A 14,524-nucleotide genomic window follows, 5' to 3' on the forward strand; every position below is an offset into this window, starting at 1 on the left:
TACTTGTGGCACCTTAGAGACTAACCAATTTATTTGAGTGTAAGCTTTCGTGAGCTACAGCTCACTTCATCGGATGCATACTGTGGAAAGTACAGAAGATCTTTTTATACACACAAACCATCAAAAAATGGGTGTTTACCACTACAAAAGGTTTTCTTTCCCCGCACACCCCACTCTCCTGCTGGTAATAGCTTATGTAAAGTGATCACTCTCCTTACAATGTGTGTGATAATCAAGGTGGGCCATTTCCAGCACAAATCCAGGTTTTCTCCCTACCCCCGGCCCCAAACCCACTCTCCTGTTGGTAATAGCTTATCTAAAGTGATCACTGTCCTTACAATGTGTATGATAATCAAGGTGGGCCATTTCCAGCACAAATCCAGGGTTTAACAAGAACGTCGGGGGGGGGGTGAGGGGGTGGAAAAAACGAGGGGAAATAGGTTACCTTGCATAATGACTTAGCCACTCCCAGTCTCTATTCAAGCCTAAGTTAATTGTATCCAATTTGCAAATGAATTCCAATTCAACAGTCTCTCGTTGGAGTCTGGTTTTGAAGTTTTTCCGTTGTAATATCACAACTTTCATGTCTGTAATCGCGTGACCAGAGAGATTGAAGTGTTTTCCGACTGGTTTATGAATGTTATAATTCTTGACATCTGATTTGTGTCCATTTATTCTTTTACGTAAATACTGTCCAGTTTGACCAATGTACATGGCAGAGAGGCATTGCTGGCACATATCACATTGGTGGATGTGCAGGTGAATGAGCCTCTGATAGTGTGGCTGATGTTATTAGGCCCTGTGATGGTGTCTTCTGAATAGATATGTGGGCACAGTTGGCAACGGGCTTTGTTGCAAGGATAGGTTCCTGGGTTAGTGGTTCTGTTGTGTGGTATGTGGTTGCTGGTGAGTATTTGCTTCAGGTTGGGGGGCTGTCTGTAGGCAAGGACTGGCCTGTCTCCCAAGATTTGTGAGAGTGTTGGGTCATCCTTCAGGATAGGTTGTAGATCCTTAATAATGCATTGGAAGGGTTTTAGCTGGGGGCTGAAGGTGACGGCTAGTGGCGTTCTGTTATTTTCTTTGTTAGGCCTATCCTGTAGTAGGTGACTTCTGGGAACTCTTCTGGCTCTATCAATCTGTTTCTTCACTTCCACAGGTGGGTATTGTAGTTGTAAGAATGTTTGATAGAGCTCTTGTAGGTGTTTGTCTCTGTCTGAGGGGTTGGAGCAAATGCGGTTGTATCGCAGAGCTTGGCTGTAGACGATGGATCGTGTGGTGTGGTCAGGGTGAAAGCTGGAGGCATGTAGGTAGGAATAGCGGTCAGTAGGTTTCCAGTATAGGGTGGTGTTTATGTAACCATTGTTTATTAGCACTGTCGTGTCCAGGAAGTGGATCTCTTGTGTGGACTGGACCAGGCTGAGGTTGATGGTGGGATGGAAATTGTTGAAATCATGATGGAATTCCTCAAATGCTTCTTTTCCATGGGTCCAGATGATGAAGATGTCATCAATATACGGAAGTAGAGTAGGGGTATTAGGGGACAAGAGCTGAGGAAGCGTTGTTCTAAGTCAGCCATAAAAATGTTGGCATACAGTGGGGCCATGCGGGTACCCATAGCAGTGCCGCTGATTTGAAGGTATACATTGTCCCCAAATGTAAAATAGTTATGGGTAAGGACAAAGTCACAAAGTTCAGCCACCAGGTTAGCCGTGACATTATCGGGGATAGTGTTCCTGACGGCTTGTAGTCCATCTTTGTGTGGAATGTTGGTGTAGAGGGCTTCTACATCCATAGTAGCCAGGATGGTGTTATGAGGAAGATCACCAATGGATTGTAGTTTCTTCAGGAAGTCAGTGGTGTCTCGAAAGTAGCTGGGAGTGCTGCTAGCGTAGGGCCTGAGGAGAGAGTCTACATAGCCAGACAGTCCTGCTGTCAGGGTGCCAATGGCTGAGATGATGGGGCGCCCAGGATTTCCAGGTTTATGGATCTTGGGTAGTAGATAGAATATCCCAGGTCAGGGTTCCAGGGGCGTGTCTGTGCGGATTTGATCTTGTGCTTTTTCGGGGAGTTTCTTGAGCAAATGCTGTAGTTTCTTTTGGTAACTCTCAGTGGTATCAGAGGGTAATGGCTTGTAGAAAGTGGTGTTGGAGAGCTGCCGAGCAGCCTCTTGTTCATATTCCAAGCTATTCATGATGACAACAGCACCTCCTTTGTCAGCCTTTTTGATTATGATGTCAGAGTTGTTTCTGAGGCTGTGGATGGCTTTGTGTTCTGCACGGCTGAGTTTGTGGGGCAAGTGATGCTGCTTTTCCACAATTTCAGCCCGTGCACGTCGGCGGAAGCACTCTATGTAGAAGTCCAGTCTGCTGTCTCAACCTTCAGGAGGAGTCCACCTAGAATCCTTCTTTTTGTAGTGTTGGTAGGGAGGTCTCTGCAGATTAGTATGTTGTTCAGAGGTGTGTTGGAAATATTCCTTGAGTCGGAGATGTCGAAAATAGGATTCTAGGTCACCACAGAACTGTATCATGTTCGTGGGGGTGGAGGGGCAGAAGGAGAGGCCTCGAGATAGGACAGCTGCTTCTGCTGGATTCACTTCTCCTCACTCTCTGGCTTTCATCCATTTGCACCTCACTCCCCATCTCCTGGTCTGCCATAAGAAGAATTGGTGGTGGGGGCTCAGTAGCACTTGTAGCATCTCTGCTAAGATGCATTGCCACTGATAGAAATGTAATGGAAGACACAGTTGCATGTGTTTCTTTTCTCTCCTTGCAGCATTTATCAAATGCCTATGAATCACCTGCTTCTCTGAAGCACATCCAATTCATTGAGAGTGGACTGAGAAAAACAGATGACATTTTGCATTGTGTTTTTGATTTGGCAAAACATGACTTTTTTTAAAAAAAATTACATCTTGGTTCTTCAGCAAGAGAAATTGAGGTTTTTCCAGCTCTTGCTCTATATCTACATCTCTGCCATTTTTTTCTTCCACCATTCCTCAATCTATCTATGTCACCCAGAGGACTTTGTTCTGGTCTCCCTGCCAACGTCCTGGGCTAGAATTCTCGCTCCGAATAAAGCATTTACTTAAGAAGATAATATAATGTGGCAGGCCATAGGCACAATAATACCACTACTGCCAGAAAGTACTAACTGTGTACTGGGCTGACTGGCAGACGGTTGTGAACATTTCAGTGCATTTTTCCTCTAGACTGATTTTACTGATTCTGAACACCAAATATATTATATAACTCTTTCTTTGTTCATAGTTACTGAACACTGTCATTGGGTTTGTGCTGTGCAAACACAGAGGAAGGCACAATCTCTGTTGCAATCAGTTTCCAATTTTATTTCCTTCCCGCTTATAAAACATTCCTCTCCAAAAGCTCTAAGTCAGTGGTGGGCAACCTGCAGGCCGCAGGCGGCTCATCAGGGTAATCTGCTAGCGGGCCGCAAGACAGTTTGTTTACATTAACCGTTCCACAGGCACGGCCACCTGCAGCTCCCAGTGGCCACGCTTTGCCTTCCCAGCCAATGGGAGCTGCAGGAAGTGATGGCCAGCATACCACTGCAGCCCACACCACTTCCCGCAGCTCCCATTGGCCGGGAATGGTGAACCGTGGCCACTGGGAGCTGCTGGTGGCCGTGCCTGCGGATGGTCGATGTAAACAAACTGTCTCGTGGCCCGCCAGCAGATTACCCTGATGGGCCGTGTGTGGCCCGTGGGCTGCAGGTTGCCCAGCACTGCTCTAAGTGCTTCTAGAACAGTCTAGGTCAGATACAGATAATGCAGTTCAGACACACACAATACCAATCAAGTTCAATCTCATAATGGTTCAGATGTTTTTTTACCTCTCTCTGTCTCTTTTGGTTGATGATGAAAGGTTTTCTTGGAGATATGTAGTTGTAAAAAAGGATTAGAATGAAGAGGAGGAGGTTGTTTTGCAAAAAGGAGAGTGCTCCAAGCATAGGTTTTAGGATGGAAGAGGGCACAAAAATAAGACTGGTAGAAGGATACAAAACAGGTGTCTATGAAGGAGGCGTTGGCAGTCGTAGGGGTTGTTAGAGGAAATGAGCAGAGCTGTATAAATAGGGCATGATTTCATGGCCTTGAAGGTTAGGAAGAAAAGCTTGAACTTGATGAAGAAGCTGAGAGGAAGTCAGCAAAGAGATTGAGAAAAAAGAGTGCATCATTGGAGTGATCAGAGAAGTTGATTGTAGTAGCAGCGTTCTGTATGGACAAGAAGACAAGAAGAGGCCAGAAGGTGAACAAAGATAATTACCAATCAGTGTGAGGAGGGGATGTTGTAGAGGAAGAGGCAGCTGGGTTTTGAGAGTCCAGAGTGGTGGGGAGGGAAGGGAAGGGAAAAGAAGAGAGGCATCATATATATCACCAATGTCCTGACGCTAAGGATGGTGATGTTATCAAGAGTAATACAGCGAGGGTTTGAGAGGCAAAATGAGATGCTCAGCTTTTGTCATGTTTATTAGAAGGAATTACTGTGAAGTGTGATATAGTTGCTATAATAAATGTAATCAATCAAGCTATGGGATGAGGCCCACCAAAGAATATTATAACAGTCCACTAAAAATCTCCTTTGTGCTCTTGTAGCCTCTGGATACTGTATATGCTTTCATTTTGCTAAAAGTCCTCAGAAGTGTGTTTAGAGGTTCTATCACTCCATAGCTTGTCATTGGGCCTTTGCCAGCTCCCTGCAGAGGGCAATCAGCACCCAGAACTGTGCCAGTGGGTTGATCAGATTATCTAGTTACTTTACTGTAAAATCTCAATATGCAGTTGTAACACCGACATACCCCGGTCGTCAGTGGGCGGGATTGAACCTGGGCCTCTGGAGTTTAGTTCATGAGCCTCTACTGCATGAGCTAAAAGCCATCGGGCTGTTAGCTAAGGCACTAGAGCAGACTCATTAATCTCTCTCTCTCTAAGTGGTCTCGGTGCCACTAGATGGGACAGATCACCACACCCAGGAGGTGTGTGGGTTACACAGTAATACAAGCTTGAAAATGTCCACTGCTTATATTGTATAAATCCAATTCTGCATTGGAATCAACAACTATTTCCCCATGAAAGCTGGCACTGAAGCTCTCTTTCTTTGTCTCTCTATTCCACAGGTTATCATTTTGTATTTTGAGCCAAGCATATTTCGCTGTGTTCTCCTAAGATGGGTTCGTCTTCTGGGCTTTACTACTGTTTATGGAACTGTGACACTCAAGCTCCACAGGTATTTCATGTATTATTAATTTCCATCACTGTGGTAGTATGTACTCTGTGTGTGGTCAACTAGAAACGAGCGGTGAGAATTTATTATAAACAACAGCTCTTCCTGAGGTGTAAAACCAATGTCTCTCTCTTCTCAATGTTCCTGAAGTAGTAGCAGTAGTAATATTAGTTTCTGAGGAATCTATATGCCAGAGTGGTTGAGTCAAGGCTGCAGGATTTGACTAAGGAGGAATAACTGATACAGGTGTAGCCTTTGGGTGGGCTAGAGTTCACTTCATTGCCCTTCTCTAATGCCTTAAAAAAACCCAACTCCCATAGAAAAGTAGCTGGAGATCCAGAGTTCAGTCTCTTAAGGATTTTCAGCAACAATTGCACAGGGTCAGCCTCCCCATATTCATGTCCCAAAATGAATGAAAGAAATGAATTTAATTAAACAACTTTATAAAATCTTATGATAAAGAAACACAATGATCTAATTTTACAGCATAACGTGGGTATTTTATAATCTACAGGCATTATCTTCACAGTTATACATAAACATAAATAAAGAAAACAAATTAAACTCTGAATAGTTCAGTCCCCACAGAAATACAGTAAGAAGAAACAGTGAGGACCCAAAGGCTTAGGCTGAGTCCCAAAAGCTAAGGGTATGGCTACACTACAAAATTAGGTCTATTTTATAGAAGTCGATTTTTAGAAACTGATTTTATACAGTCAACTGCATATGTCCACACTAAGCACATTAAGTTGGCGGAGTGCGTCCTCACTACCATGGCTAGCATTGACTTACAGAGCAGTGCACTGTGGGTAGCTATCCCACAGTTCCCGCAGTCTCCGCTACCCATTGGAATTCTGAGTTAAGCTCCCAATGCCTGATGGGGCAAAAACATTGTTGCAGGTGGTTTTGGGTACATCGTCAGGCCCCTCTCCCTCCCTCCATGAAAGCAACAACAGACAATCATTTTGCGCGTTTTTTCCTGGGTTACCCATGCAGATGCCATACCATGGCAAGCATGGAGCCCGCTCAGCTCACCATCACCGTACATCTCCTGGGGCTGCTGGCAGATACGGTACTGCATTGCTACACAGCAGCAGCTCCTTGCCTTCGTGGCAGATGGTGCAGTAGGACTGATAGCCATCATACGTCTCCTGGGTGCTCCTGGTAGACCTCGGTGAGGTCGATCAGGGGCTCCTGGACAGACGTGGCTATTCTCCTCTTAGAGCACCGAATGGGAGCCAGAGACTCCAGGTCATTCTCTTCTTTAAGTTTTGTCTCATGGAGATTCAGTCCTGCTTGGAATATCATGCGAGCTGAGGCTTCTTCCTCAGGCTGCTCTCCCAGCTGGCAGCACCGTGCAGTCGCACCTACCCCAGCCTACCCCTTGCTCCCATGGCTCATGAAGCCTGGACAGTGGTAAGGAGCAGTTCAACTATAGGCTGAGCAAGTGCAGAATGGTGGTAGAATGTGCCTTTGGACGTTTAAAAGCTCACTGGTGCTGTTTGCTGACTAGGTCAGACTTCAGGGCAACCAACATTCCCATTGTTATTGCTTCTTTCTGTATGCTCCATAATATCTGTGAGTGTAGGGGGGAGACGTTTATGGCAGGGTGGGAGGTTAAGGCAAATTGCCTGGCATCTGATTTTGAGCAGCCAGACACCAGGGCGATTAGAAAAGCACAGCAAGGCGCACTGCGCATCAGAGAGGCTTTGAAAACCAGTTTCATGACTGGCCAGGCTTTGGTGTGACAGTTGTGTGTGTTTCTCCTTGATGCAAGCCAGCCCCCTTTGTTGATTTTAATTCCCTGTAAGCTAACCACACTTCCCCCTTCGAAATAAAGTAACTATTGTTTTGAAACCATGCATTCATTCTTTATTAATTAAAAAAAAATGAGATAACGGACAGGGTAGCCCGGGTGGGGTGGAGGAGGAGGGAAGGAGAAGGCCACATTGCTTATTGTAGCCACACTAAAAATCAAATTGTTTGAATGACAGCCTTCTGTTGCTTGGGCCATCCTCTGGAGTGGAGTGGCTGGGTGCCCAGAGCCTCCCCCCCGCATTCTTGAGCCTCTGGGTGAGGAGGCTATGGAACATGGGGAGGAGGGTAGGTGGTTATACAGTGGATGCAGCGGGGGTCTTTACTCTTGTTGGCTTTCCTGCAGCTCCAACAGATGCTTCATCATGTCCGTTTGCTCCCCCATTAGCCTCAGCATCGTGTCATGCCTCCACTCTTCGCGCTCACTTAACTCTTTCCTGGCCTCTGCCACTGAATGCATCTATGCATTAAGCTGTGCCCTAACAGTGTGGGAGGACTGCATGAGCTCAGAAAACATGTCATCGCGAGTGCATTTTTTTTACCTTCTCATCTGCAATAACCTCAGGGACGAAGATGATGGGGGAGCGGAGAAACATTCTATGCTCTACAATTCTGGGGGGACTGCATGGTCACCTGTGCTGCTGAGTTCTCCACGCTGACCAAACAGGAACTGAAATTCAAAAGTTCCCAGGGCTTTTCCTGTGTACCTGGGTAGTGCATCGGAGTTCAAAGTGCTGTCCAGAGCGGTCACAATGGAACACTTTGGGATAGCTCCTGGGGGCCAGTACCATAGATTTGAGTCCACACTACCCCAAATTCAACCCAGCAAGGTTGATTTTAGTGCTACTCCCCTCGTCGGGGAGGAGTACAGAAGTCAATTTTAAGAGCCCTTTAGGTCGACGGACACGGTTGGTTGTGTGGATGCAGTCATTTTTAAATCGACCTAACGCGGCTAAATTCGACCTAACCTCATAGTGTAGACCAGGCCTTTGTCTCAGTTAGAGTCTTTGATCATGAAATGCAGAGTCTAAAACATCTTACCACACTTGCTTGTAGGAATCTTCAGTTGGAATCCATTCAGACTCTTCCTCTGTTGAAATCTCTACTAGCCAGTCAGCTACCTGATTAACCAATCAGTCAGTTGAGTGTATAGATTTGAAGAAAAATGTTACAAGAAAATACAAAACCGAGAATAGCAAAATTTAAATGTCTCTTTCCCCATTACTACATTTAAACAAAAGTTGGTGATCATACTAGTTGAGACAATTTAACTGGAACAGTTTGGCTAAAATCAAAACAACATTCAAAGCATACAGTTAAAATCGAAGAAATTATTTTTCCCTGCCAGATTCCCCTTGCTATAATTAACATTGCCCTGTAGAGAGTTAACAATATCACTAACCTGCTGCAAAATGCTTCAGAGTTGGGGATAACAGCCTGCTCTGCTCCTGGGCTCAGCTTCTCCCAACTCACACAGAGTACATGACCCCCTGAAAAGCAGCTACCCTATTAGGCACATGGGTTACACAGGCACATTGTAAAATCATACAGAGTTTTTAACAGAGGGGGAAAAGATTTATTTGAAGATAAAGGGGAGTAAAATATCTAAACGTTCCTTCAAGGGTCCAAAGAGAGGAAAGTGGTAAAGGATTTTTTTGTTTTAATGTTATAAATGTTTTGATACCACATGGTGATAGAGGCTATAGAAAATCCTAAAACAGACAGAATGCCATACATGCTTATTATAAGCTTTTCAAGGCTCACAAGCCAAAGGTTGCTTTCCTCAGGCACAAATGGCAAACAGGCTGAGCTATCTCAGATGTAACTGCCTGCCAGAGAAAGTGTTCAGGGAATTTTGGGTTATGTATGAAGAAATTCAGCTGAACTGGCAGAGCACTCAACTTGGGATGCTGATACTTTGAGACCCAACTTCAAATCCCACCTCTACAGCCTCCTTATAAATCAATGCCTTTTGTGGGCATGTATTAGATAAAATCTAAACACTTTCCCCTTTACACCACAATGAAAAGAAATTCAGAGGAATACTTACTTATACATCCATCCCCTAAATGTATTTATGAAGAGCGAGCAAAAGAGAGTATATAAATATTAGCACGTAGAAAACTGATGAAGCTGTAAAGTAGTCATGCTTATGTTTTACTCTAGCTTCTTTAATCCATTGGCATGATATACAAGTGAGATCCAGTATAATGCTCTGAACTGTGCTATGATACGGCTGATGACGTCTGGATTTTGCACTAATTATATGTATTGATATCAGTAGGTATACTTTGCCTGTTTGTTTAATGGTGTCTGATGACCTCTTTGCATTGAAATATATCAAAAAAGTCACAATTGATACTCTAAGTACCTTCTTTGCAGAGGATGAATTCTGGTGTGAGAAGGGAAGTATATTGGGGGACTTCGGAAAATATAGAGGAGAATTGGGGGTTTTGTGTAGAGGAGCTATTATCTTGAGCTCAGAATAAGAGCCTAGGAATGTCTAGAATCCAGATTATTGTTCCACGTGCGGTTCTGTAACAGGCTGATCACATGACTTAAAGTTAACACGGATTGGTGATGCCATATTGTGATAAGGGACCTGGAATTGCATTTAAGTAAGGTGAGGAAAGGATTGGAAAATAGAATAGAAGCTCTTGTACCTCTAGATTGCCCGTTCAAATCCAGGCAAAGTTGTGGGACCACAACAGTTGTTATCTGATGGCTGTTCAGTTGCCTGTGTAAACTGAGTTCTCAGTCTAGTTCCTACAAGCCAAGTGTCTATGCTAAAACACACAAGCCTCCATACCCCCTGCTCCGCAACGTCGCCACATTTCACACTACTTAGTACTTTTGCTGACAGTCAAGCACGTTATGATGAATGAACCCCTAGAAATAGGTCTCTCCAAGCTGCAGTAGAGGCAGTCACAAGGGCATATATTCATATGAAAATTTTAAAATAAAATTAAAACAATACAAACAAAAACCATTCTGGGGCACGACAGTTGGACTATGTAGAGAAAGTTTTAAGAACTCTGGTTTTTATTTCTTGGTTGAAATTATTGTGCTGCTGATGTTACGGCCCAGAATAAGTAACTGCATTTTTCAGCTATAACATTTACATTATCATTGGATTCATTTAATGTTTCTTCACGACTTTATGACTACTCCACCTCTTGTAAACTGCTTTAATTGGTTTTTATGCCAGTTTATTCAACAAGGTGTGCATTTTTGTTTCTATACTCTATAGCTGCATGTCTGTATTGTAATCTTGTGCCTTGCCTTCTCTATTTACTATTTATTATTTATTCTCTATTTATAAACATTTTGGGCATGTCTTCCTCCAAGTATAAGTAGTGATCCTGAAGGACTGAGTAAACCTATGATACATATTTTAAATAATAATTGTAATTGAGTCATGTGAGGTAAGAAAGAACTGGCTGCTGTATAAATCCGCACAAGACCAGCTTTGAGATTCTTGGAAGATCTAGTTTAATCTATGATCATAACAGAAATGAAGAATGGACAGAATAGACAACTGACGATTTTCTGTGGCCACATCCACACTTACCTGTGGGAAGAACTTGTTTATGACGATGAATTGGTTATTTTGAGATCAGCGGAAATCCTAGGACAGTGGAGCAGCTCTAGGAATGATGCTAACAAAGTCTAAAGGATCTCCAGATCAGCCACACATTACTCATACCTACCTTCTGCAGTACTTTCAGCAAACCCGAAAGGTGCTGTTTTCATGTGCCCAACCTGGCTGAACAGCCTATTGTAGGAAGAATGGGTAAAATAAATAGCATCATCTTCTGTCTTTGATCAACCTATCAGTGCCATTTTTATGTCATCTATTCTGACCCTCAACCACTTTTTATTCATTGTGCATTTATAAATAATGAGCTGAATTTATAACTCCACTTTTTCTTGAGAAAACAGGAAAATGAGCTAAACTTAACGGATTTAAATTCAGGGAGGTGAACAGAAGACTGTAGTACTTTCCTCAACAATGAAGTCCACAGAATGTTTCTAGTGGATCAAATGCAATGCTGTTCTAAAGGTAGCCCTTTGGGGTCAAATGAGCTGCTGATGTTGCTTCTTTCTATACATCTCTGTGACTGCAGATTGTCTCTGTGTCCTTGTCTGTGTTTTTTATTTAAAAACAGGTTCTATGCTTAGATTTTATTTTTGGAATGTCTACCATCTTGGCATCAAAATTAAAGAAAAATACACAGAAGAGGCTGCGTGAGAGAGTAATTCTGGAGGAAGAATGGTCATGTACTGTTCTTTTTTTGGACCATCGGTTCTCAACCTGGGAATGATAACTTCCATAATGTCAGGGATGCTCAAATCGACTCCAGTCGACTGGCTCCTGATCCTATTGCACATCCAGGCTTCACAGATTAGAAGAGCTGCTCAGACATCTTGCATTCTTAACCACGTCAATGCAAACACGAGGATCCCGCTGCACGATGACTTGCAGAACCCACCAAAGGCAAGATTAAAATCCTGCTATGGAACCGCATCAAGACCCTTACACCCAACTTTGACACTGAGGCTCAAAGGAGAGTCCCGTGGAGCATTTCAACCACTCAAAACAAATAGCTTGTCATTGACCCTGTCAAGGAACCACCGGGTTTTGATTTATGTCAGAAACACTGGTGCGGATTGAGTCACATCAGGAAATCTCCTGGGAAATGTGGACAGACCCTCTTTAAATGGAAAATGAGGCAAACACCTGTCAGTAACTCCACTTTTTGGTCATCAGACACAAACGATGGAGCACATTATATCTGAGTGTCCCCTTTGTTCTTTCACCGGGGGCCTGAAGGACATTCATCATCTCACTGATGCGGCAATGTGCTGGCTATCAAATCTAGATATAAATTTGTAGTCATTGCTAGCTACCCAACCCATACGAAAGAAGAAGAATGGAAGTTAGACATGAAGAGAGATACAGCATTGCTGAATGTCTACATGAGGAATAATTCATCAGAAAAGTTCATATTTACTGGGTGGCCAGTTAGAGATTCCAGAGGAAAATTTCTGTTCCACTTTATAAGCCAGTGGGTTAACTTATTGGCCCATTACTCCGGGGGCTTTCTGTGCCAAAAAATTAAAAATTCTGCGCAAGATATTTTAAAATTCTGCAAAATTCTGAAAATTTTATTTGTCAAAATAATATTACATAATCACACCAGTTTCAATTATTTTGGTAATTTATTTCAAAATACCTAGGAGCTAGTATGTCGGTAACAATACAGACACACACAAAAATTCCCCCAGGAGCAGACAGTTAAAGAAACTCCTATGATAACCCAGTTCCTGTTTCTCTGCCCCCTTCCCCCTCCCCAGAGCCCAGCCAGGGGACCAGACACTCACAACCCCTCCCCCACAGAGCCCAGCCATGGTGCTCCCCCAGTGAATACACCCAAAACCCCTCCTCCGCCGAGCCCAGCCACGCCCCCCACCAGCCCAGATACCCACGCCTCAGCCCAGCCGCGGCCCCCCCTTGCCCAGATACCTATCCCTTCTCTCCCCAAGAGCCCAGAAACCTGCCCTCCCCAGAGCCCAGGGATCAAGAGGGAGAAACAGCCTTATGCTTGGTCCCAGGCTTGCATGGAGTTTCCTGCGCACTGCTACCTCCTTCCTTCAAGGCATGCTGGGAACTGCAGCTTCCAGGAACCCTCTAGCTCCCTCCCCCTCCCCGCAGCAGTGTCTTCTATGTGTGAGCTGGGCTCTCCAGGGTCGAGCAGCCTCTGGTGGCAGTCAGCCACACTGCAGCTGATTTCTGTGGGAGAAAGGAAATTCGGCATGCACAACATTAATTTCTGCAAAATTCTGCATTGTGCAGTGGTGCACAATGCAGAATCATCTTCCAATTATCACCTGACCCCTGGCCTCACTGCATCAGCTGGGAAGCAGCTGATTAGTCACAGGTAGGTCTAGGACCCACCTCCCCTTTAAGAACCAGCCACCCTGTGGTACACTTCATATGAAAAACAACTTGTCATTTCAGAGCAGTGTCAGTTTGGCATTTCAGTCCCCAAGGACAAAGATAATTTTGTGTGTACACTGAAGAGGTCTTAGAATGAATCTGAGTCCTCTGTGGTTTTGGGATATGGGCCTAATTCCAAGCAAGTGTATTACCTTGGAACAGGGACCGCCTTTGTACTCAGATTTGGAACTGACAGTGCCGGTACCTTGGCTGCTCAGAAAAGAAATATGTGCCCTGCCAGGGTTGCCAAGGTGTGGATTCTGGGCTGTTCTTGGATTGTGAGGTTGCAGAAGTTCGAGGAAGGGCAATGATTACACTATGACATGGAGATTGCTTACTACAGGCTGATTTGGGTGGAGAGAAGTGGCCTGTGTTGGTATCATGTTTTGCCCACTCTGCAGTGTCTAACTTGAAAGGTTGTGATCTACTGGACATTGTGGTGATTCACTCAGGCAGAAATTATCTGGGTCATATTCCTGGTGAGTACTTCATACAATGTATGAGAGCAGATTTGGACCACATCAGAGATTTGTTTCCAGGAGCTGTGATAGTTTGCTTTGATTTGGGTGAGCAGCTGAATAATTGTTACAGCAACAATATGAAAGCAAGCAATAAATGTTAGAAGAACATTAATTGGGAAATTGGAGGGTTCATTGCTGACCAGAAAATGTGTACTGTAAGGCATAGAAACATTACAAGCTCTGATACCTCGCTGGTTTTTGAACATCTAGCAGTCAGAGGTCAGAAGCCCTTTCTCTCAAACATAAAACATATTCCAAAATACTGTTTGTGAAATTCTCTTGCTGGCCCTGCTACAAACTCCACCTGTGACGGCGTGATCCACTCTCCCCTAGAATGGCACCTCCTCCTGGGCATTCTGAGGAATAGCTTATGAGGTTGACGCCCCTTCTTACAGTTGCACGGTATCCTCTGCTGGCCTCTCTGGGTCTATGGCCCCTCCCTCACTCCACGAGCTGCTGCAACCTCTTTGTCAATCAGCCCTCTGGCCAGGTCACTCTATGTATTTTCCCCTTCCTGGGTACCAAAGTCTTCCTTCAGCAGTCCTAGGCACCCTTCCCATTCACTGCCTTGTACTGCCACACCCTCAGTGTTGGCAGGGGAACCCAGGCACGTCCTCTACTCCGAGTTCCAGCTCAGGGACCCTCCAGCCAGCAGTCAAGGTCTGTTCCCTTCTAGACCTTATTGCCTTTCCCTGAGCTGTGTCCTACCCTCATGGCTTCCCCCCCTTTCTCCCAAACGCACCTCCCTTCTCCCACCTCCCTTTTCCCAGCTGCCCCCTCAGATGTCAATTTCCTGCCTTTGTAAGTCCAGCTCAGCTCCTTCCTCCTCAGCTGGGCTCCCTCGCATGTGTATAACAGGGAGTGAGGCCTTCAGGGAGATATGTTTCTTGCTTGTGGTAGGAGTGCCTGGGTAGTGTAGTGGGAAGAGGGCCAGGTTGGAGGGGGTAACA

General features: G+C 44.6%; 1 protein-coding gene across 1 annotated transcript in view; it reads left to right on the forward strand.

Moving 5' to 3' along the window:
- Positions 1-14,524, forward strand: part of GPR158 (G protein-coupled receptor 158) — a 306,727-nt gene that overhangs the window by 241,271 nt on the left and 50,932 nt on the right. The window contains exon 6 of the mRNA XM_077809468.1: positions 5,131-5,240. Coding sequence (XP_077665594.1) covers positions 5,131-5,240 — 110 coding nt within the window. The remainder of the gene's footprint in view (positions 1-5,130; positions 5,241-14,524) is intronic.

This window comes from Eretmochelys imbricata, chromosome 2 (assembly GCF_965152235.1).
Source record: "Eretmochelys imbricata isolate rEreImb1 chromosome 2, rEreImb1.hap1, whole genome shotgun sequence".
NCBI classification, from domain to species: Eukaryota; Metazoa; Chordata; order Testudines; family Cheloniidae; genus Eretmochelys; species Eretmochelys imbricata.